General features: G+C 43.3%; 1 protein-coding gene and 1 pseudogene across 2 annotated transcripts in view; one reads left to right on the plus strand and one right to left on the minus strand.

Annotated features, from left to right (window-relative positions):
* Window positions 1–17,478, minus strand: part of PIWIL3 (piwi like RNA-mediated gene silencing 3) — a 40,566-nt gene extending 23,088 nt beyond the window's left edge. Inside the window, 11 exon segments of the mRNA NM_001195743.1 lie at window positions 3,289–3,403; window positions 3,798–3,915; window positions 4,093–4,219; window positions 5,380–5,491; window positions 8,589–8,792; window positions 9,377–9,457; window positions 10,382–10,503; window positions 11,075–11,289; window positions 12,436–12,567; window positions 14,398–14,524; window positions 17,361–17,478. Of these exon segments, the coding sequence (NP_001182672.1) occupies window positions 3,289–3,403; window positions 3,798–3,915; window positions 4,093–4,219; window positions 5,380–5,491; window positions 8,589–8,792; window positions 9,377–9,457; window positions 10,382–10,503; window positions 11,075–11,289; window positions 12,436–12,567; window positions 14,398–14,524; window positions 17,361–17,471 (1,464 nt within the window). The 5' untranslated portion in view covers window positions 17,472–17,478.
* Window positions 17,479–20,836: 3,358 nt separating this feature from the next.
* LOC714242 (nucleophosmin pseudogene) lies at window positions 20,837–22,030 on the plus strand (annotated as a pseudogene). Its single transcript, XR_013400136.1, has one exon. The product of XR_013400136.1 is annotated as a nucleophosmin pseudogene (transcript).
* Window positions 22,031–22,367: the final 337 nt, after the last annotated feature.

Raw genomic sequence — 22,367 nt, forward strand, 5'->3', positions numbered from 1 at the left:
AAATCAATGCGATACATCCACAGAATGAAGGACAAACTCATATGATCATTTCAACCTATGCTGAGCAGCATTTATTAAAATTCAATATCCCTTCATGATTAAAAACTCTCAAAAACTGGGTATAGAATGAACATATTTCAACATAATAAAAGCCATATACATCAGACCCGCAGCTAGTATCATACTAAATGGGAAAAAACTGAAAGTCTTTTCTCCAAGATCTGGAGCACAAAAAGGATGCCCCATCACCATTGTTATTCAACATAGTACTGAAGTCCTAGAGCCATCAGACAAAAGATTAAGGTAATTCAAATTGCAAAGATATGATCTTATATTTGGAAAAATCTAAAGACTCAAAAAAAAAAAACCACACACATAGAACTGATAAATTTAGTAAAGTTGCAGGATACAAAAATCAACATACAAAATCAGTAGCATTCCTACATGCTAATAGTGAACAATCTGAAAAGGAATCCCATTTACAATAGATACAAATAAAATACCTAGGAATTAACCTAACCAAATTGGTGAAAGAGCTCTACAATGAAAACTACAAAACACTGATGCAAGAAATTGAAGAGGCCACACACAAAAATGAAGGTATTCCATGTTCATGAATTAGAAGAATCAATATCATTAAGATGACCATACTATCCAAAGCAATCCCTATCAAAATACCAAGGACATTCTTTACAGAAACAAAAAACTATCCTAAAACTTATTTTAAAACCAAAAGACCCAGAATTGCATAAGCTATCCTAAGCAAAAAGAACAAAACTGGAAGAATCACATTACCTAACTTCAAATTATACTACAGAGCTATAGTAACCAAAATGGCCTGGTACTGGCATAAAAACAGACATATAGACCAGCGGATCAGAAATAGAGAACCCAAAAATAAATCCATACATCTAATGTGAACTCATTTTCGACAAAGGAGCCAAGAACATACACTGGGGAAAGGACAGTCTCTTCTGTATATCCATATGCAGAAGAATGAAACTAGATCCCTATCTCTCACCATATATTAAAAAAATTAAAATGGCTTGAAGACATAAATCCAAGACCTCAAACTACGAAACCACTACAAGAAAACATTGGGGAAACTCTCCAGGACATGAGAGTGAGCAAAGATTTCTTGAGCAATACCGCACAAGCACAGGCAACTAAAGCAAAAACGGATACGTGCGATCACATCGAGTTAAAAAGCTTCTATGTAGCAAAGGAAACAGCGTAAAGAGACAAATCCCAGAATGGGAGAAAATATTTGCAAACTGCCTGTCTGACAAGGGATTAATAACCAAAATCTAAGGAAAGCAAATGATTTATAGGGGAAAAATAATCCAATGAAGAATGGACAAAAGAGTTGAATAGACATTTCTGAAGACATACAAATAGCAAACAGGCATATTAAAAAGTGCTGATATCAATGATCAGAGAAATGCAAGTCAAAACTACAATGAAGTATCATCTCGCCCCAGTTAAAATGGCTTTTATGCAGGACACGCAATAACAAATGTTGGTAAGGATGTGGAGAAAAGGGAGCCCTTATACGCAGTTGGTAGAAATGTCAATTACTATAACCACTGTGGAGAACAGTTTGGAGGTTCCTCAAAACACTAAAAACAGAGCTAACATGTGATCCAGCAATCCTACTCTTAGGCATATAGCCAAAATAAAGGAAATTAGGATATTGAAGAGATATCTGTACTTCCATGTTTATTGCAGCACTGTTCACAATAATCCAGGTTTGGAAGAAACCTAAATGTCTAACGGATAAATGGATAAGGAAAATGTGATACATATACACAATGGAGTACTACTGAGCCACAAAAAACAATGAGACCCTGTCATTTGCAACAAGACTGGAACTGGAGGTCATTGTGTTAAATGGAATTAGCCAGCCACAGAAAAATGAACTTTGCATATTCTTACTTATTTGTGGGATCTAAAAAAATCAAAAAATTGGCCGGGCGCGGTGGCTCAAGCCTGTAATCCCAGCACTTTGGGAGGCCGAGACGGGCGGATCACGAGGTCAGGAGATCGAGACCATCCTAGCTAACACGGTGAAACCCCGTCTCTACTAAAAAATACAAAAAACTAGCCGGGCGAGGTGGCGGGCGCCTGTAGTCCCAGCTACTGGGGAGGCTGAGGCAGGAGAATGGCGTAAACCCGGGAGGCGGAGCTTGCAGTGAGCCGAGATCGCGCCACTGCACTCCAGCCTGGGTGACAGAGCCAGACTCCGTCTCAAAAAAAAAAAAAAAAAAAAAAAAAAAAATCAAAAAATTAAAATGGCTTGAATTGATCACGCCTGTAATCCCGGCACTTAGGGAGGCCGAGGCGGGTGGATCACGAGGTCAGGAGATCAAGACCATCCTGGCTAACATGGTGAAACTCTGTCTCTACTAAAAATACAAAAAATTAGCCGGGCGTGGTGGTGGGCGCCTGTAGTCCCAGCTTCTAGGGAGGCTGAGGCAGGAGAATGGCGTGAACCCGGGAGGCAGAGCTTGCAGTGAGCTGAGAACACACCACTGCACTCCAGCAAGGGTGACAGAGCGAGATTCTGTCTCAAAAAAAAAAAAAAAAAAAAAAATCAAAACAATTGAACTCATGGAGATAGAGTAGGATGGTTACAGAGTCTGGGAAGGGTAGTGGGAGGTTGGAGGGGAACGTGGCGATGGTTAATGGGTACAAAAAATAGAAGAAATGAGGAAGACCTAGTATCTGCTAGTACAAAAGGGTGACTAAAGTCAAAAATAATTTAATTGTGCATTTTAAAATAACTAAAGGAATATAATTGGATTGTAACACGAAGGACAAATGCTTGAGGGGACAAATATCCCACTTACCCTGATGTGATTATGTACTGCATACCTGTATCAAAATACCACATGTAACCCATACATATACATACCTACTATGTACCCACAAAAACTGAAAGATAACAAAATTTAAATAAAGTTTTTTTTTTGTTTTGTTTTGTTTTGTTTTTACATAGGTTAGTGAATTACTTTGATTCTAGGTACTTGACTCTTCAGGATATATTTGAAAAATGGATCTTCTAAATGCCATGAGCAAATGTCCAGAATATTAATTAGATAGACATAATACAGAGCTATGTGCCAAGCACTTTACATGCATTCTTAGTGTTTCTTATTCTGTCAACATAGAAAATATGAGCAGTCTAAGAAGGGAACAGCAATCGTAGTCATTACTGAGACTCAGTTCCTTTTTGCATTCCTCTTCATTTGACCCAACTATGACATGATGATTTTGAAACTGTCTTACCATTCTTCTGCCTTGCACGATGTTTGCATTTTTCAAAACTCTTCCTGAGACGGACAAAAAGTTGGTATCAAATTTCAAATCCCAGAGTTGAAGTAAGTCTCGTACTTTTTTATTACTGAAAATTAAAATATCGCCAAGATGATCAAACCAAGTAAGGTAACCAAAAGCAGTTAGCCATTTGTGCAAGGCAATTTCCTTCTATTCCAAGGTTCATGATGACCTGTCCGCAGCACTGAGATGCGGCAGTACCTTCCGTGAAACTCTGACATCTAGTTTTTGCTCTCATGTTCATAAAGGTACATAGAGCCTTTCGATTTCATTCTTCCCTGCCTAGCCTCCTAACTGCAATGACAGAAAAGCTAGAGTCGTGTCCCAACAACAACAAAATTCCTCCCATTGTCACTTGCTAATAGAAGAAACTGAGATGCCAGGGTTGAGATGCCATCAGCTTCATTGCAACACTATGGCACATGCACACACAAACACTCAGCCAGAAAAGCAGCACTTACTCTTGTATAGTATTGATGAATTCTTTTAATGTGTGATGCCTTCTTCTCGGACTCAGTCTTGTATGTTTAGCCAATTCTTTCATAGTGCTATAATCTTTACGTATTTCATCTGTTAGACCTTTAAAAAAAATCCAAAAGATACATCTGAACAAGCATGAATTTGTGTGAGGACTAAATTATAACAGCTGGAGGAACCTACTACCTTACCAAGGAGACACACTTCGAATTCCCTGAAAAGCCTGCACTAAGTCATAGTTATACCTGACTTTAAAGAGGGGCTGTAAGCCATCAGTACCTGTCATGGAGCATAGCTGAGGAATCAGCAGGATAGGTTCACGCTGTGTACCCGTTAGGCCCTTTTTCCATCTGCCCTGGCTGACCAAAAGTGGCTGTTTCTTCACAGTGACAATTTCTTTATGTTGCTGCTCAACAAACAAGAGACCAGCATGACCACCAGTGAAACCTCAGAAACATCACACACACACAGGTTCACAAGTGCATATGTGAGACTACAAATGAAGGCCACAGGCGTGCTGGTGACATAGCTTCCCCAAGTTTAATAGTGTACTATGAATACTCTCAAAATTCTCTTACCTTTGATACGCCGGGGATCTTTTCTTGTGAGCATACGTGGCCAAAGACAGGACTCCCATGAAACATGACACTGGAATCGTCAAGCTACTCTAACATTGTATATGAGAGTGGGTGAGACAGGATCTGTAGCTCTCACCAGGCTTGCCTTGAAAACTCTCAAAGCATACTGAAAACTGTCAAGAGGACAGTTTAAAGAAGGGCTGTAAGCCATCAGTACCTGTCATGTAGCACAACTGAGGAATCAGCAGGACAGGTTCACGTTGTGTACCCACAAATGCCATGAGCAAGTGTCCAGAATATTAATTGGCTAGACATAATACAGAGCTTACTATGTGCCAAGCACCTTACATGCTTGGTGTTTCTTATTCTCTCAATATAGAAAGAATGAGCAGTCTGGAAAGGGAACAGCAATCGTAGTCATTACTGAGACTCAGTTCTTTTTTGCATTACTCTTCATTTCACCCAATTTGGGAGGCCGAGGCGGATGGATCACCTGAGGTCAGCAGTTCAAGGCCAGTCTGACTGATATGGTGAAACCCCATCTCTACCAAAAATGCAAAAATTAGCCAGGTGTGGTCGCAGGTGCCTGTAGTCCCAGCTACTTGGGAGGCTGAGGCAGGAAAATTGCTTGAACCTGGGAGGTGGAGGCGGCAGTGAGCAGACATCATGCCACTGCAGTCCAGCCTGGGAGATGGAACGAGACTACAACTCAAAAAATGAAAAATAAAAAATAAAGAGTATGATAGTAGCCACTTTTAAGACTGGAAGAAGGGAAAGAAGGGGTCACACTGGCACCATTCCAGTTATGTGACATTATCCTCTATACAAGGCACTTGGACGCATGGATAATAGATCAGTCAAGCTATAATCCTCTAAAAGGAAAATATGTATGTTTATATGACAAATATGTTCAAGTATCTAAATAAGACAAACTGAAATATATGAAGGTTTCCAATTTAAATATATTTAAAGAAATACAGTTTCATACCTGCCTGTAGTAGTCTATATAGGTGATTTTGCTGCCATCTGATCTGTTAAATGTGTCTTCAGGATTCTGCTTCCAATCAATATCATCCACTCTGTAGGTTTTGTTGTTGTATCTGTGGAATAATTACAATATGGTATCATTTCCGACTTATTCATTGCATGGAACCATCCACACAGGATATAAGACTTTTGTTTTTTTGAGACAGAGTCTCACTCTGTCGCCCAGGCTGCAGCACAGTGGCATGATCTCGGATCACTACAAGCTCCGCCTCCCGGGTTCACGCCATTCTCCTGCCTCAGCCTCCTGAGTAGCTGGGACTACAGGCGCCCGCCACCACGCCCAGCTATTTTTTTTTTTTTTTTTTTTTTTTTGAGACAGAGTCTCGCTCTGCCGCCCGGGCTGGAGTGCAGTGGCCGGATCTCAGCTCACTGCAAGCTCCGCCTCCCAGGTTCACGTCATTCTACTGCCTCAGCCTCCCGAGTAGCTGGGACTACAGACGCCCGCCACCGCACCCGGCTAGTTTTTTGTATTTTTTAGTAGAGACGGGGTTTCACCGTGTTAGCCAGGATGGTCTCGATCTCCTGACCTCGTGATCCGCCTGTCTCGGCCTCCCAAAGTGCTGGGATTACAGGCTTGAGCCACCGCGCTCGGCCAATTTTTTGTATTTTTAGTAGAGACGGGGTTTCACTGTGTTGGCCAAGATGGTCTCGATCTCCTGACCTTGTTATCCGCCCACCTTGGCCTCCCAAAGTGCTGGGATTACAGGTGTGAGCCACCACGCCCGGCCAAAAATAAGACATTTTTAATCCTGCAAGGAATTGCAGGATATATTAGATTTACTATGATGTAATTCACATACTACACAACTCACCCACCTAAGCATACGATCACCTGTTTTTTTCTATAGCCAGAGTTGTGCAATCATCAAGACAAAGAAGAAACATAAGCAGTCACTTCCCATTTTAGCCTAATCCACCAGCCTTCAGGCAACTACTAGTCTACTTCCTGTCTCAACACATTTGCTCATTCATTTCATTTAAACTGAGTCACGCAACGTGTGTTCTTTCCCGACTGGCTTCTTTCACTTAGCATCACGTTTAAGGTTTGTCCATGCTGAAGTCTTAGCACTTAATTCCTTTTCATTTCCAAATAGTATTCTATTGTATGATATCCCACCTTTTGTTTATCCATTCACCAGCTAGACATTATGGTTGTTATGTACTTTTGGTTACCACAAGGTTACGAACATTTGTGTGCCAATTTTAGTAAACATGTTCTCATTTCTCTTGTGTATTTAAGTAGGAATAAAATTACTGGTTCATATGGTGATGATATAGGAGTCAATAAGGAATTTAGGTGGTTAGTAAAAGTTCTCGGTGGAATTTTCTCTTAAGAAAGCAGCCCCCAAACCATTTATTTTCTAACAAAACGCAGCCTGAAAAATCAAGCTGCAAGCATAGGTAAGCAAGCTGGAAGCTTGCATAGTTGAATGTCAGCAGTTATGCCAGAAGCCAGTATATCCAACGTGGAGGTTCTCTTCCCTTCTCCTTGTTGCCACGTGCACAGGTGTTATGGTGCCGGCCAGGTGGAGACCACATCCACATTAAAGATTAGAGTGGGATAGCCAGCCTCTTTGCAGGCTATGTAAATAGCACACCTGGTCCAGCCAATCCTCTGGGCCCTACGTAAATCAGACACCACCTCCTCAAGCCCCTCTATGAAACCAACCTCATCCCTCTGCAAAGGGGGAGACCCATTTGGAATGCCCCTCCCCCTGCAAGGGGGGGATTTTCTCTTTTTTAACCTACTCAGCTTTCTGCTCCTAAACCCACACCTCCTGCATCTGCATCTTTGCTTTCCTTAGTGTGAGACAACAAACCTAGTAAATTTCCTCAAACAAGGCCACTTCAGTAATGCACATCTTTAGCATTTTAAGAAAGTGCCAGACTGTTTTCCAAAGAAGCCATACCATTTAATGTTACTACAAGCAGCATACTAGGGTTGCTTCTGATCTTTCCACATCCTTGCCAACACTTGTCAACATCTGTCTAATTTTAACCATCGTAGTGGGTATGAAATGATATCTCATTGTGGTTTTCACTTGCATTTCCATGATGGCTACTGATGTTGAACACCTTCATGCATTGGCCACTTGCACATTTTGTTTAAAGAAATATATCTGGAGAAGTATCTAATCAAATATTTTGTCCATTTAAAAAAGTATGTTGTCTCTTGATTAAGTATTGTTTGTATATTCTAGATACAGGTTACTTATGTGATTTGCAAACATTTTCCCCACTTTTTCCAGTTGTGCTTTCACAATTTTGATAGTATAGTTTAAGTTTTTAATTTGGTGAAGTCCAGTGTATCTATGTTTCTTTCGTTATCACTTCTGCTTTGAGTGGCTTATCTAAGTTTTTGCCTAGCTCAAAGTCAAAAAGACTCAGTCCTACATTTTCTAAGAATGTTATGCTTTTAATTCTTAAATCTAGATCTACTGAGTTGGCTTTTGAATTAAATTGGAATTGTGTGAACTGCATGAGGAAGAAGCAGGTGGATATTCAGTTGTCCCAGCAACATGATTGAAAAGATTATTCTTTCCCCTTTTGAATTGCATTGACATACTTGTCAGAAGTCAACTAAGTGGAGGGTTAACCTTCTGGACTTATTTCATTGGTCTCTGTCTATCGTTAGGCCAACATCACACTGTCTTGACTACTAGAGCTTTCTGGTAAGTTTTAAAATTGAGAAGTGCGAGTCCTCCAATTGCGTCCATGTAAGATTGTGTTGGCTAACTAACTGGTTCTTTAAATCCATTCTCTCATCAATTTAAGATTTCTGTTGTAGAAAGATTTTAAAACTTCCTTCAAATGGGAAATGGCTGATGGATTATAACTAAGCACTGGTTTTTAAACTAGCTAAATGCCTACAACAAAGAGGAAAAGGAAAGAAATTCAGAAACAGCTTAGTGTTATGTGCAAGGGTTCAGAACAAATGGACTGGCATTTGGGATTACAAGAGAGTGAGGTCTACAATTGACACATTCTTCTCCCAAGTTGTATAACCAGAGGAGAGACGTGACCAGTTGTTCTTGCCATTTCTACTCCTGAACTTCAACATTTAGTGATCAGAAAACTATAGGACCATATCTTGGGAGGGGGTGGGGGGGAGTTAAAGTGATTGGATAGGTTTTTAAAAGACAGACTTACTTTGTCAGAACAATTGATCCAATTAATTTATTAGTTACTTCCTCTCGGATGTTTCCTGTCTGGGCCTCGGCAGATGTTCTCTTTATGAAATCATAAGCAGTTTCTATTCGGAGCAGTTTGTGGCTCACATCGGCACAGAGGGTAATGCCGTTTTCGTATTGAAGAATAGAAGTCACATAACCAAGCCAGATTTCCAAACTGGTACTAGAATAAATTACATGAGAGTATTAAGTCCGAGCTCTTCACATAAAGTCAAGGGCTTCTGGGCCTAAGCTCTGGGTCTAAAAAATCAGTACTTAAGAGTCAGTTTTAAGTATTTGTTCTTAGTCTTCTGAAGGACTTTCAGATAAACATTTGTTGGATGTGCTATTTATACCATTTTTGTTAAACTATTTTTTATCACCCACAGGCTTAAAGTATTACATCCATATTTATCTGTAACATAATTTACATGTAATATACACATATACCCATGAGTAATATAGAGAGATATAGTTGCTATGGTTGAAGATATTTTCAAAGACAAATTACCCATTTTGGATGATTGTTTAGGCTTAACAATGTGTATGCAACAACTGAATACCTCAAGGTTTATATTTATCATGCTAAGATTTTTAAAGTGACCCTTACTTTGAGTTGACATTATACTAAATTGTTCATGGTTAGTGGATATTATTTAAAAGGCCATCACTTTTAAGGCATACCACTTCAGATGTGAAATGAATAACTTTCTCAAAAAATCCTATGCTGAAGTCTGCAGAATATGAAATTTTCTACTTTATACAAACCCATGACGGTACAACTGAATTGCCTTCTTTTTGGTATAATAGTTGCGACCAACTTGCTCAAAATCCAGCAGCTTGAAAGTTCTAGAAATGGAAAGAATAGACTTTGTTGAAAGTAGCAGGTACATCATTAAGCATTTGGTAAGACACATAAGGGAAAGAAAAAAATCTGCCCATGACTGTTTATATTATCAATGAACACAAAGTACCTGATAACTAAGTTACATTATGAGGTGGATATTAAGGTTCATTTAACCTCAATTGTTCCATCTCCTTATAAACACAATATTATAGAAAGGTTATCAAAATGTTCTTCATTCTCAAAACTGAACTAAGGCATCTTTTTCAAACTGTGCCTTTTTTTTGAGACAGAGTCTTGCTCTGTCACCCAGGCTGGAGTACAGTGGCACAATCTCTGCTCACTGCAACCTCCACCTCCTGGGACCAAGTGATCCTCCTGCCTCAGCCTCCCGAGTAGCTTCCTCTCGGAAGCACCCGCCACCATGCCTGGCTAATTTTTGTATTTTTAGTAGTGGCAGGGTTTCACCATATTGGCCAGGCTGGTCTGGGACTCCTGACCTCAAATGATCCACCCGCCTCAGCCTCCCAAAGTGCTGGGATTACAGGCGTGAGCCACCATGCCCAGCCTCAAACTCTGCCTTTCAAATTTTACCTTTCAATATTTAGTCATCGTAGTGACCACGGAATAAAACATGTATATCCTACAGAGATATACACAGATGTGCATAGCTGATGTCTATTACTCTTTCTAGGCAGGTATGAGACAAAGAGCAGGGATAGGCCAGGAGGAGAACATTGAGGATAAGCCATGAACTTGCATATGCTAGTTGAGCCTCAAGTATCATTTCGTCTCCAAGACCCTTCACTCTCTTAATACACGAGGACTATGAAGAACACAAAGTGCTGGAAGCAAATGGCCGTGTTCCACACCACTACACAGTGAAACAACCGAATGAATAGCAAAAAAACTCAACCCCGGTCACATACCTTCTAAAGAGAATGTTGTAATAGCGTAGGCAATCTGGCGACGTGGGCCTGATTTCTTTGGAAAACTCAACTGTAATCTTCACAAATTTTTTGTCTTTGGTCATGCTCAACCATTCCACTCTCTGAGATTAAAAACAGAAAGTCCAGATATTCTTCCAAAAAACTCAGCTTGCCTGCATGGCAAATCACCATGTCACCTGGCTATCCAACACCATCGTGATGGAGCAGTATTTCCCACAGAAGTACGTGCATGTAGAAAACATGAGTCGCAAGAGTGAAGAGTTGGAATTAAACACTTAAGTTGAAATATTTTACTTAAGCTCCTGAAATTTAATTGTTCAGTTAATACAGAAATTTATAGAAGAAAATAAGTTCTCTAATTTTTTTTTCTGCTAGGAGTGGGGGGCTGAAGTTTCAAAGGAAACAAATAGAATTTAAAAAAAAAAAAGATCTAAAACTTTGTCAGCATTTGTGAGCCACTTGTGCTATTAAATTTCATTTAAGCGTTAAAATCAGAGGCATTATTGAATATCAGTGATAACCAAACATGGCACGTAGGTTTCACTACAAGTCATATGGGCAAGAGATCTTTGGGGCGTCTCAACAAACAACTGCACAAAAATAGGTATTTTATTATAATAAAGTAAAAACAAGAGAAAGAACACAGGAAAATGTGAAATAACATTACTTAACCCGCTCTTTTAGTGGCCGAGATAACAATAAAGAGTTTCCATCAAATATATGGCACTCTCCAAATTTCCTTCTATGTTGATCAAGTAAAATTGTACGGAGATTTCCATCTTCTATATCTGGTCTGTAGTCAACGTTGTATTTATATGCAACCCACTGAGGACGAGAAATCACTCGGAAGTGGTTGGCGAGTAGCTGTACCACTGTACCCTCTGAACCTGAAAAATTGAGCCACGTGACTATAAAGAAACAGACTGATTGGGCCCAAACAGTTTGGACAGTACAATATTAAAAGCCAAAGTTAGGGCTGGGCACAGTGGCTCACGCCTATAATCCCAACACTCAGAGGCTGAGCCAGGGGGATCACCTGAGATCAGGAGTTCCAGACCAGTCTGGCCAACATGGTGACCCTGTCTCTATTAAAAATACAAAAAATTAGCTGGGCACAGTGGCGGGTGCCTATAATCCAAGCTTCTTGGGAGGCTGAGGCAGAAGAATCACTGAACCCAGGAGGCAGAGGCTGTAGTGAGCTGAGATCACACCACTGCCCTCTAGCCTGGGCAAGAAGAGCTAAACTCATCTCAAAAAAAAAAAAAAAAAAAGCCAAAGTTAGGTCAGACAAGGAAATAAATAACATTTGTAATGTACCTATGTCCAGAATGCCTATCAATTTCAGTGAGCCCTTATGCAAGCATACATTTAGGAAGTTTAATATATTGAACAATAGATTAAAAATTACAACATTGGTGGTTTACAAAAGGAGAAAAAGTGCCACCTTATGTAATTTTTAAAAAAGTCTCAGCACAGACTTTTTAAAGTCCATGTAATTTATACATACTATTTAATAACAACCCTTCAGGGCATGGTGGCTTACACCTATAATCCTAGCCCTTTGGGAGGCCCAGGTGGGAGGATGGGTTGGGCCAGAAGTTCCAGACCAGCCTGGGCCAGGTGGGAGGCACCTCTACTTACAGTGATGACAGAAAGCTTTCCAGAATTTATTAAACAAAGCTTTTATCAAAAGTTTAAAATAGGCCAGGTGTGGTGGCTCATTCCTGTAATCTCAGCAGTTTGGAGGGCCCAGGTGAGAGGATGGCTTGGGCCAGTAGTTCTAGATCAGCAAGACCCTGTCTCTACAAAATTAAAAAATATATAACGTCTATTTGGGCATGGTGGTGCCCACCTATAGTCCCAGCTACTCGAGGTGGGAGGAACAGCTGAGCCCAGGAGTTTAAGGCTGAAGTGAACATCACTGTACTCCAGCCTGGGCGACACAGCAGGACCTTGTCTCTCAACGAAAAAAAAAAAAAAAAAAAAGTTAAAAACCAACAGCTCCATAAACATTGAGTTCTAGGCCAACATACCTGTTTTTGAGTCTTTAACATGCATCATATATCGCCTGGTGTTCACCACCAGGTCCTGAAAAACTCCACCAATCCTCCTCTCCTGCAAGGGTGCTGTATGCAACCCAGCCTCAGGTCCAGGTTCCTTCACTCCTGCGTAAATGTAAATGCCAGAAGTTTAAACAATAAAAAGGGAAGAATAGAAAAGACAGTATTAACACCCAGCATAAGTTTGTTGGAGGTTAAAAAGATGCCACCCAAGGTTCCAAAACACATTTCGGTGACGTGTTGCCACAAAAGTGTAATCTTACCCAGAAACCTTTCCCAAGGAGTCCCCAATTCACATCCGTGGTTGCCTCAGCACTTTGTTCATTCCTGCTACATATTTGCCCCATTTCTTTGTGTATTTGTTCATGGTACAAGATTCTAGAAACCTTGGTTCTGACTCTGTCTCTAAGCCTATCTCCTGGCACTACACTGCCCCCTAGTGGGCATCATAAAATGCCAAATAAGCCAATCATTTAAAAAATCTATAAAACTGGCTTTTAACACAAAACTGATCTATCCTTTCTATTAAGAGCAACTAGGAAAGGATCACACTATTTTAACTTCCATTCTAAGGTTCATATTGATGTAGGTATTCTACGAAGTTAACATTTAAATGACAGCACAACGCAGTCTTTTAGTGACAAGAGAGGTATCCTGAAGGAATATGCACACATTGTTGTAAATCCTGTACCCCTGAATGGCCAGGACGTCTGTGCCTTGGGTTACAATAATGGTTTTCCTCAAAATTTTACTTCTGGAGGCTATTTTTTAGTTTATGATGATCTTACAAAGTAAGTGTCTCCATTTCTATGACAGACTAACTACATTTTACACATAAAATTTGAAACAATTTTATCAAACTCCCAACTAGTTCCTGACACATCCAGCAATCAAATTCATCATATTAAAATGTCAGCAAAAGAAAAACAGGTTATCCTAGCTTGGCACCTTGGCACTTGCTACAAACCATGTACTTTTATTTTTTGAGACGGAACCTCACTCTGTCACCCAGGCTGGAGTGCAGTGGCACCATCTCAGCTCACTGGAACCTCTGCCTTCTGGGTTCAAGCGATTCTCCTGCCTCAGCCTCATGAGTAGTTGGGATTACAGGAACGTGCTACCATGCCTGGCTAACTTGTCCATTTTTAGTAGAGATGGGATTTTGCCTGTTGGCCAGGCTGGTCTCAAACTTCTGGCCTCAAGTGATCCACCCACCTGGGCCGCCCAAAGTGCTGGTGTGAGCCACCACACCCAGTCCATGTAATTTATACATACTATTTAATATAACAACCCTTCAGATAGGATCTGATTATTAAACATATGTTTTAATTTTATGTATTCAAATATATAAGCTCATTTTATAGGTTCTGGATTTTGTTTTGGTTTAATATTTATAATAAAATTTTTTAGTGTTTCAAGTTTTGACTCATCACAAGCTATTTTGCTATAGAAAGCAAAGTGGAGAATCCACACTAAAGTTGAATCACATTAGCCAACTCCTAAGCAAATGACAATATCTGAGCCTGTGTGCATGAGCGCTTGTATAAATGAGGATAACCTGTCAGCCTGCAATGTAGGTAACAAGTTCAACCTGTTAATGCCACAATTTAAAAAGGCAAGAAAATGGTGTTCTTAAGATTCCATTAAGTTAACTTAGAGTTATCATCTGCAAATGTGTCATCTAAATTTGAAAAGCAATTATGTTGATCTGGCCAATAAACAGTGACTTCCATTTCTCTTCCACAAGACATAGGTGAAGAAAACACCATCAGATAATTCACTGCATGAAGAGAGACAGTTGCAAGCTGCACACACTTCCCATCCCACCAAACCTCACAGGGGTCCTGAGGCTCTGTCTAGAACCTTCTACTGCTGTGGTGGCCCTTCACACATGAAGCATCCCCTGCCCCTCATGTCCTCTTTGCCTCCTTTCACCTTGAGACTGTGCTGCTCCTCCTGCTCCTCCTCCTGCTCCTCCTCCTGCTCCTCTTGGCTGCAGAGGTCTAACCACTGGGACTTCCTCCCGCAGTGGCCGGGGCGTCCGCTGCAACTGAGTGGGCTCCTGGATCTGCATGTTTTTGGAAATAGAAATAAAGAGCAGTGCGCCCCACTGTGTTCATTCTCCCTCAAAATGGCACTCTCAGGGCACAAGGCAAAGGAATTTCCTCTGCAAAGCTCACATTCCAGTGACAGAAACCAAGTTGTAATAAGCAACATACATAGCACCTTGTGTGGTAATTGCTAAGGAAACAAACAAAAAAAGAACAAAACAAACCGAGGAGAAAAATTATTGGGAAGGTGGGGTGTGAAGGGGCAGGTTTCACTAGCTGATGAGGGCAAAGGAGGGCCTCAGTGAGAAAGTGACATTGAACCCAAGACTTGGAAGTGCTGAGTGAATTAGCAAAGTTACCCAAGCCAGAGGTGAAGGAAAAAGAGCAGAGTTCTGCAGCTGGGAATGTTCAAGGAAGAATGAGGCAGCCAGTATGGCTGGAAGAAGGAAATGGAGAGAGATGTCAGTGAGATGAAGGGAAGGTCATTTTAAGGAAATTGCTTCTGACTGATAAAATGAGCTGTGACAGAGGCCAGGTGCGGTGGTTCATGCCTATAATCCCAGCACTTTGGGGGGCTGAGGTGGGTGGATCACCTGAGGTCGGGAGTTCGAGACCAGCCTGGCAACATGGAGAAACCCCGTCTCTACTAAAAATACAAAATTAGCTGGGCCTGGTGGTGCATGCCTGTAATCCCAGCTACTCGGGAGGCTGAGGCAGGAGAATCACTTGAACCCGGGAGGCAAGAGGTTGCAGTGAGCTGAGATCACACCATTGCACTCCAGCCTGGGCAACAAGAACGAAACTCTGTCTTTAAAAAAAAAAAAAAAAAATTTGGAGAGAAAAACCCTGTGGTGGTTTTTGAGAAGGGCTTGAGGTCATGGAGATAGGATGAAACCATAGACTTTTGGCCTGAGCATACAGAAGAATGGAAGTCCTTCCGATGAGGTGGATATGGCATGATAGGGTGGGTTGGGAGTGTGAGGTGTTCATGGACACCCGTGGGGGTGCTGGGTGGTGCAGGAGAGGTTCTGGCCAAGGAGATAAATATGGGGATCTGTCCACACACCAGATAGCATTTGGACACTGGATAACTTCACCAAGGGAGTGAGAACATGGAGAAAAAAGATGTGGCTCAAGGGCTGGGTCTTGCAATATCAAGAGGTCATGGGCCGGGCGTGGTGGCTCAAGCCTGTAATCCCAGCACTTTGGGAGGCCGAGACAGGCGGATCATGAGGTCAGGAGATCGAGACCATCCTGGCTAACATGGTGAAACCCCGTCTCTACTAAAAAATACAAAAAACTAGCCGGGCGAGGTGGCGGGCGCCTGTAGTCCCAGCTACTCGGGAGGCTGAGCCAGGAGAATGGCGTGAACCCGGGGGTGGAGCTTGCAGTGAGCTGAGATCTGGCCACTGCACTCCAGCCTGGGCAACAGAGCGAGACTCTGTCTCAAAAAAAAAAAAAAAAGGCCGGGCGCGGTGGCTCAAGCCTGTAATCCCAGCACTTTGGGAGGCCGAGACGGGTGGATCACGAGGTCAGGAGATCGAGACCATCCTGGCGAACACCGTGAAACCCCGTCTCAACTAAAAAATACAAAAAACTAGCCGGGCGAGGTGGCGGGCGCCTGTAGTCCCAGCTACTCGGGAGGCTGAGGCAGGAGAATGGCGCAAAACCTGGGAGGCGGAGCTTGCAGTGAGCTGAGATCCGGCCACTGCACTCCAGCCCGGGCTACAGAGCGAGACTCTGCCTCAAAAAAAAAAAAAAAAAAGAGGTCATGGAGGAGAACTCCGCAAAGGAGAGCAAGTACGGGCGGTCAGTGATGAAGGAGGTAACCTAAACGCCAAGCGGAGGGAGTTGATCAGGAGAAAAGAGGTCGCAAATGTGCCAAGGAAATGTGAAGGGGCAAGTCTGAGGAGAGCTGCCCTGTGAATCTGGCAGAGTGGAAGGGCCCAGGGAAGGTTTCCTGATGAATGGGAGTGAACTCAGTGAGTCTGTAGACGATGGGAATGATTTAGGAGAACACACCTGCTGACTTGGGAGACAGAAAGGAAAGTTGCAGGAGACATGCCCTAGACAGAGGACTGGCTAAGGGGCTAAGTAGAGAGATTTGCTTTAGGTAGGAACAAAGATGGTGCCCTAGGATCTCCGGTGAGGGGTTGGACTATGGCTCATGAGTGAGGAGACAAGACGGGGAGCCACTGACACTCTCACTGGATGCTTTATCTCAGTGACGCAGAAGTCGATGTTGAAAACTGAGAATTAGGACCAGGAGGAGGAATTGAGGTTGGAGGGCTTAGGAGAAGGAGAGAGGAGCAACAATCACACAGCAGAATAAGTGGACCTGGAGGGCGTCATGCTGCTTCCATGCAGTATAGGGTCGCCCTGGAGGTTGTGAGGTGGGGCCCCTCAGTGCCACCATGGATCCTATTGTGTGAATGCAAAGTGGATATGCAGTAAGAGAAGACAAAACAGAGCAGGCATAACAAGTTTTCAACACGACTGGAAATTCTGTCTAACTCAGGCTGTGCCAGGACATTCAGGAAGTCGCTCATTCTGGGTCACTTCCAAAGAGGAGACACTGGCTGAAGCCAAGAGATCTAGAAACCTTTGCATCCACTTTTGGCTGCAAGTCAGTCTGCTTGCACATGTGAAAATGTGAGAAGGAAGCGGTAGAGAGTACATCCGAGTAAAGCCTCCCCATGCTGCCATCTATAGAGCCTGACTTTTCTTACGAACTTTTATTAGTCCTCACTTAGCACTATACCTGAACTAGCTCGGCTCAACCACCAATTCTATGTTCTTTTCAGTACAGGCACGTATCTCTTGCAGAAAGAAAACAATGAACGTTACAGGGCTCACTGTAGCTGATCCAGGTGCTCCGGGTCCCCCAGGTGCCTCTTGTTGGTAGCTCTCCCTGCGGCGGGCTCTGCCTCGGGCGCGAGTCCTGGCCCTACCAGGCATTGTGGTCCTGAAGGTGATGACTCTGAAGAACACAGTTATATTAGACATCTCTGTGGAGTTGCCTGGTGTCTTACTCTTTTCAGTGCTGCTACAACAGAGTAGCTGAAGCTGGGTAATTTATAAAGGAAGAGGTGTGTTTGGCTCATCATTCTGGTGGCTGGGAAGTCCAAGACTGGGCAGCCCATCTGGTGAGGGTCTCATGCTGCTTCAACTCATGGTAGAAAGCAAAAGTGGGGAAGAGGTGTGGACAAAGACCACATGGCAAGAAGTGAAACAAGAAAAACTGAGGAAGTTGGACCCTAACAACCAGCTCAGGCAGGCACTAATCCAACTCACCTCCAAGGCAGGGAATTAACCTATTCTTAAGGATTCCACTCCCAGGACCCACACACCTCCCAGTAGGCCCCACTTTCCAATGCTGCCACATTGGGGATCAAATTTCAGCCTGAGTTTTGGTGGGGACAAGCCATATCCAAACCATAGCAACTGGTAACGTTTTTCTTCCTATATGACTATTACTTTCAATAAAGCATCTGATTACTAATGACACACATTCTCCTATGACACCAAAAAGACTGATTGCCCCGAGTCAGCAGAGAAGCATCCTGTAATAAAAGACAGGAGACCTAGTAAAACTTTTTTTGAGACAGGGTCTTGCTCTGTCACCCAGGCTGAAGTGTAATGGTGCAATCTTGGCTCACTGCAACCTCTGCCTCCCTGGCTCAAGAAATTCTCCTGCCTCAGTCTCCTGAGTAGCTGGGATTACAGGCACGCACCACCACACCCAACTAGTTTTTTGTTTTGAGACACAGTCTCACTCTGTTGCCCAGGCTGGAGCGCAGTAGTGAAATCTTGGCTCATTGTAATCTCCACCTCCCAGGCTCAAGCGATTCTCCTGCCTCGGCCTCCTGAGTAGCTGGGATTACAGGCTCACGTCACTACGCCTGGCCTAATTTTTGTATTTTTAGTAGAGACGGGGTTTCACCATGTTGGCCAGGCTGGTTGCGATCTCCTGACCTCAGGTGATCCACCCGCCTCAACCTCTCAAAATGCTGGGATTACAGGTGTGAACCACCGCACCCGGCCAAACTTTTCTAGAAATTTAAAGAAACTATGGTTATCTTCCACACACAGACTCACAAGACACTGGGGGTTACTACACTTGTCTGTATGAGTCGGGTGAGTAATGGGTTCTTCTCACCTCCCAGGCATCGCCACAAGCACAGCAAGGAGCCCAGGTGCCCCCAGGCCCTCCCACCCTACACTTAAACCTGAGCTCCCGCATCCTGAGTGGGTCCTCTGCCCACCCATCTCTGGCCTGGGCCCTCTGGACTCTGCTCCCACAGCTCACCTGCCCTCCTTCCACAAGAATTAGGGAGATCTGTGCGCTACGCACTGGCGCTCTATGGCCTCGAGTCCCTGGTCCCTACCCCGCAGCGTGCCGGCGCTGATCTCCGCGGGGTCAGAGGCGCAAAGCCCCTTTCCAAGAGGGAGAGCCTCCTGCCTTTCTGGGCACGCAGTCCCGTACGCCGCACCGGTCACTAAAAGGGCCCAGGGAAACAGACTGACCAGCCCAGCCTCCCGAGCAAGACGTGCCGCACACTCAGGAAGGCAGGCATCGCCCCCGCCCCAATTCAATTTCAACCCTGGGGTCCCGGCCTTTTCTGGCGCCGCCTCCGTCCGGCCCAAAGAGGCCACGATGAACTGCACCTGGCGGGCTCAGAGATGCCGCCAAGTCTCCCAGGGATGGGAGTGGGGCCGGCTCGCCCTGCCTTCCTGCCTCACCATGTCTCACCCATTAACCATTCCCGGATTTACCTGCCAGGTGCCCTTACAAAATGATGTGCACTTGGAGCCCCAGGATGCAGCCATTACCACTTAGTAGCTTTAACCAACTCCCTGGTGTGGCCTGTGTAACTAAATGCAGCTGCTATGACCGTCCATGGACTCAAACCTAGATGCACCCTTACTCATCTCATAAGCACAGATCTCTACAAGTGGATCCACTGTCATGGGTAAGCTTTCCAGTATTTCTTAAAAATAAAAATAAATATAAATAAAATTTTAAAAACCTTATCTCTTGTATCCCTTTTTTCATCTATTTATTCCAGGTTTCTTTTCTTTTTTTTTTTTTTTGAGACGGAGTCTCACTCTGTCGCCCAGGCTGGAGTGGTGCAGTGGCGTGATCTCCGCTCACTGCAAGCACCACCTCCTGGGTTCACACCATTCTCCTGCCTCAGCCTCCCGAGTAGCTGGGACTACAGGCACGCGTCACCACACCTGGCTAATTTTTGTATTTTTTGTAGAGATGAGGTTTCACCACGTTGGCCAGGCTGGTCTCGAACTCCTGACCTCATGATCCACCCGCCTCTGCCTCCCAAACTGCTGCCTCCCAAAGTGTGCCACCACACCTGGCTTATTCCAGGTTTCTGTCATTCTTTTTGGCCTTGCCGTGTGTGTGTGTGTGTGTGTGTGTGTGTGTGTGTGTGTGTGTGTTTTGAGACAGGGTCTGTCTCTTTGGCCCAGGCTGGAGTGCAACAATGCAATCTCCACTCACTGCCACCTCAACCTCCCGGGCTCAAGAAATCCTCCGTCTTCCGGGCGTCCCAGTTGAGAAGATTTACAACAAAACCCAGTGGGAAAATTTGCCTGCCATTGACATGGCTGATGAAGACTACGAGTTTTAGCCAGTCTCAAGGGGCAGAGTTCTGTGAAAAGGAACGGTGTGGTTTGGAAAAATGGATAAACTGAGCCTCGCTTGCCCTCGTGCGTGGGGGAGAGAGGCAGCAAGTCTTAACAAACCAACATCTTTGAGAAAAGATAAACCTGGAGATAATAATATAAGGGAGAGCTGAGCCAGTTGGCCTATGGACAACTTATTTAAAAATATTTCAGATGTCAAAATTCTAGCTGTATGATTTGTTTGGAATTTGGTTTTTATTTTCAAGAGGGCAAGTGGATGGGAATTTGTCAGCGTTCTACCAGGCAAATTCACTGTTTCACTGAAATGTTTGAATTTTCTTAGCTACTGTATGCAAAGTCCGATTATATTGGTGCGTTTTTACAGTTAGGGTTTTGCAGTAACTTCTGTATTTTAATATAAATAAATTCCTAAACTCCCTCCCCTCTCCCCCATTTCAGGAATTTAAAATTAAGTAGAACAAAAACCCCAGCGCATCTGTTAGAGTCATCACTCTATTATCATGGGGATCAATTTTCATTAAACTTGAAGCAGTCATGGCTTTGGCAGTGTTTTGGTTCAGACACCTGTTCACAGAAAAGCATGATGGGAAATTATTTCCTGACTTGAGTCTTCCTTTTTAAATGCGAATTTTTATTTCTCTTTAATTATTTTAAAATATTTAGCCCTGGTGTGATGCCGTCCTGCGCGGCTGTTCTCTGGAGCAGCGTTAGTTTATCTCCATCCGCTTTCTCTCCCACCTAAGTGCGTGCCGCCTCCTGATGGAAGATTCGATGGACATGGACATGAGCCCCCTGAGGCCCCAGAACTATCTTTTTGGTTGTGAACTAAAGGCCGACAAAGATGATCACTTTAAGGTGGATAATGACGAAAATAAGCACCAGTTATCTTTAAGAACGGTCAGTTTAGGGGCTGGTGCAAAGGATGAATTGCACGTTGTTGAAGCAGAGGCAATGAATTACGAAGGCAGTCCAATTAAAGTAACACTGGCAACTTTGAAAATGTCTGTACAGCCAATGGTTTCCCTTGGGGGCTTTGAAATAACCCCCCAGTGGTCTTAAGGTTGAAGTGTGGTTCAGGGCTAGTGCATATTAGTGGACAGCACTTAGTAGCTGTGGAGGAAGATGCAGAGTCAGAAGATGAAGAGGAGGAGGACGTGAAACACTTAAGTATATCTGAAAAGCGATCTGCTACTGGAGGTGGTAGCAAGGTTCCACAGAAAAAAGTAAAACTTGCTGCTGATGAAGATGATGATGATGATGAAGATGATGATGATGATTTTGATGATGAGGAAGCTGAAGAAAAAGCACCAGTGAAGAAATCTATACTAGATACTCAGGCAAAAATGCACAAAAGTCAAATCAGAATGGAAAAGACGCAAAACCATCATCAACACCAAGATCAAAAGGACAAGAATCCTTCAAAAAAACAGGAAAAAAACTCCTAAAACACCAAAAGGACCTGGTTCTGTAGAAGACATTAAAGCAAAAATGCAAGCAAGTGTAGAAAAAGCACATTGAACAGCCCTGGGCACTACATGTAAATTAAGCCCAAAGATGGGGAGAAAGGAAAAGGAGAGACAAATATAGTCCATTTTGAGTGTCATCAACAATCCAGACTGAAGTCTTCTAGTTTAATCTCAATCCCCTTTTCTGATTTGCCACCCATGCCTCTTCAGGCTGGAAACAATCTCACTCTTGGTTCCCTAAAGCACTTTCTTCTGACTGCTGTGGTTCAGTGAACCTTGCCCTTTGCTTTCTATTACTTGTGCATTTGCCTCACCTCTGACAATGTTTTAAATTGCCTTTGTATCTCCTTAGCTGCTCAATAAATATTTGAATGAATCAATTTAAAAAAATATTGAGGCCGGATGTGGTGGCTCACGCCTGTAATCCCAGCACTTTGGGAGGCCGAGGCGGGTGGATCACGAGGTCAGGAGATCGAGACCATCCTGGCTAACACAGTGAAACCCCATCTCTACTAAAAATACCAAAAAAATGAGCTGGGCATGGTGGCACGCACCTGTAGTCCCAGCTGCTCAGGAGACTGAGGCAGGAGAATGGCGTGAGCCCGGGAGGCGGAGGTTGCAGTGAGCTGAGATTGTGCCACTGCACTCCAGCCTGGGCGACAGAGTGAGACTCCGTCTCAAAAAAATAAATAAATATATATATATATATATAAAAAAACCTTTTTCT

Source organism: Macaca mulatta, chromosome 10 (genome assembly GCF_049350105.2).
Source record: "Macaca mulatta isolate MMU2019108-1 chromosome 10, T2T-MMU8v2.0, whole genome shotgun sequence".
Lineage (NCBI taxonomy): Eukaryota > Metazoa > Chordata > Mammalia > Primates > Cercopithecidae > Macaca > Macaca mulatta.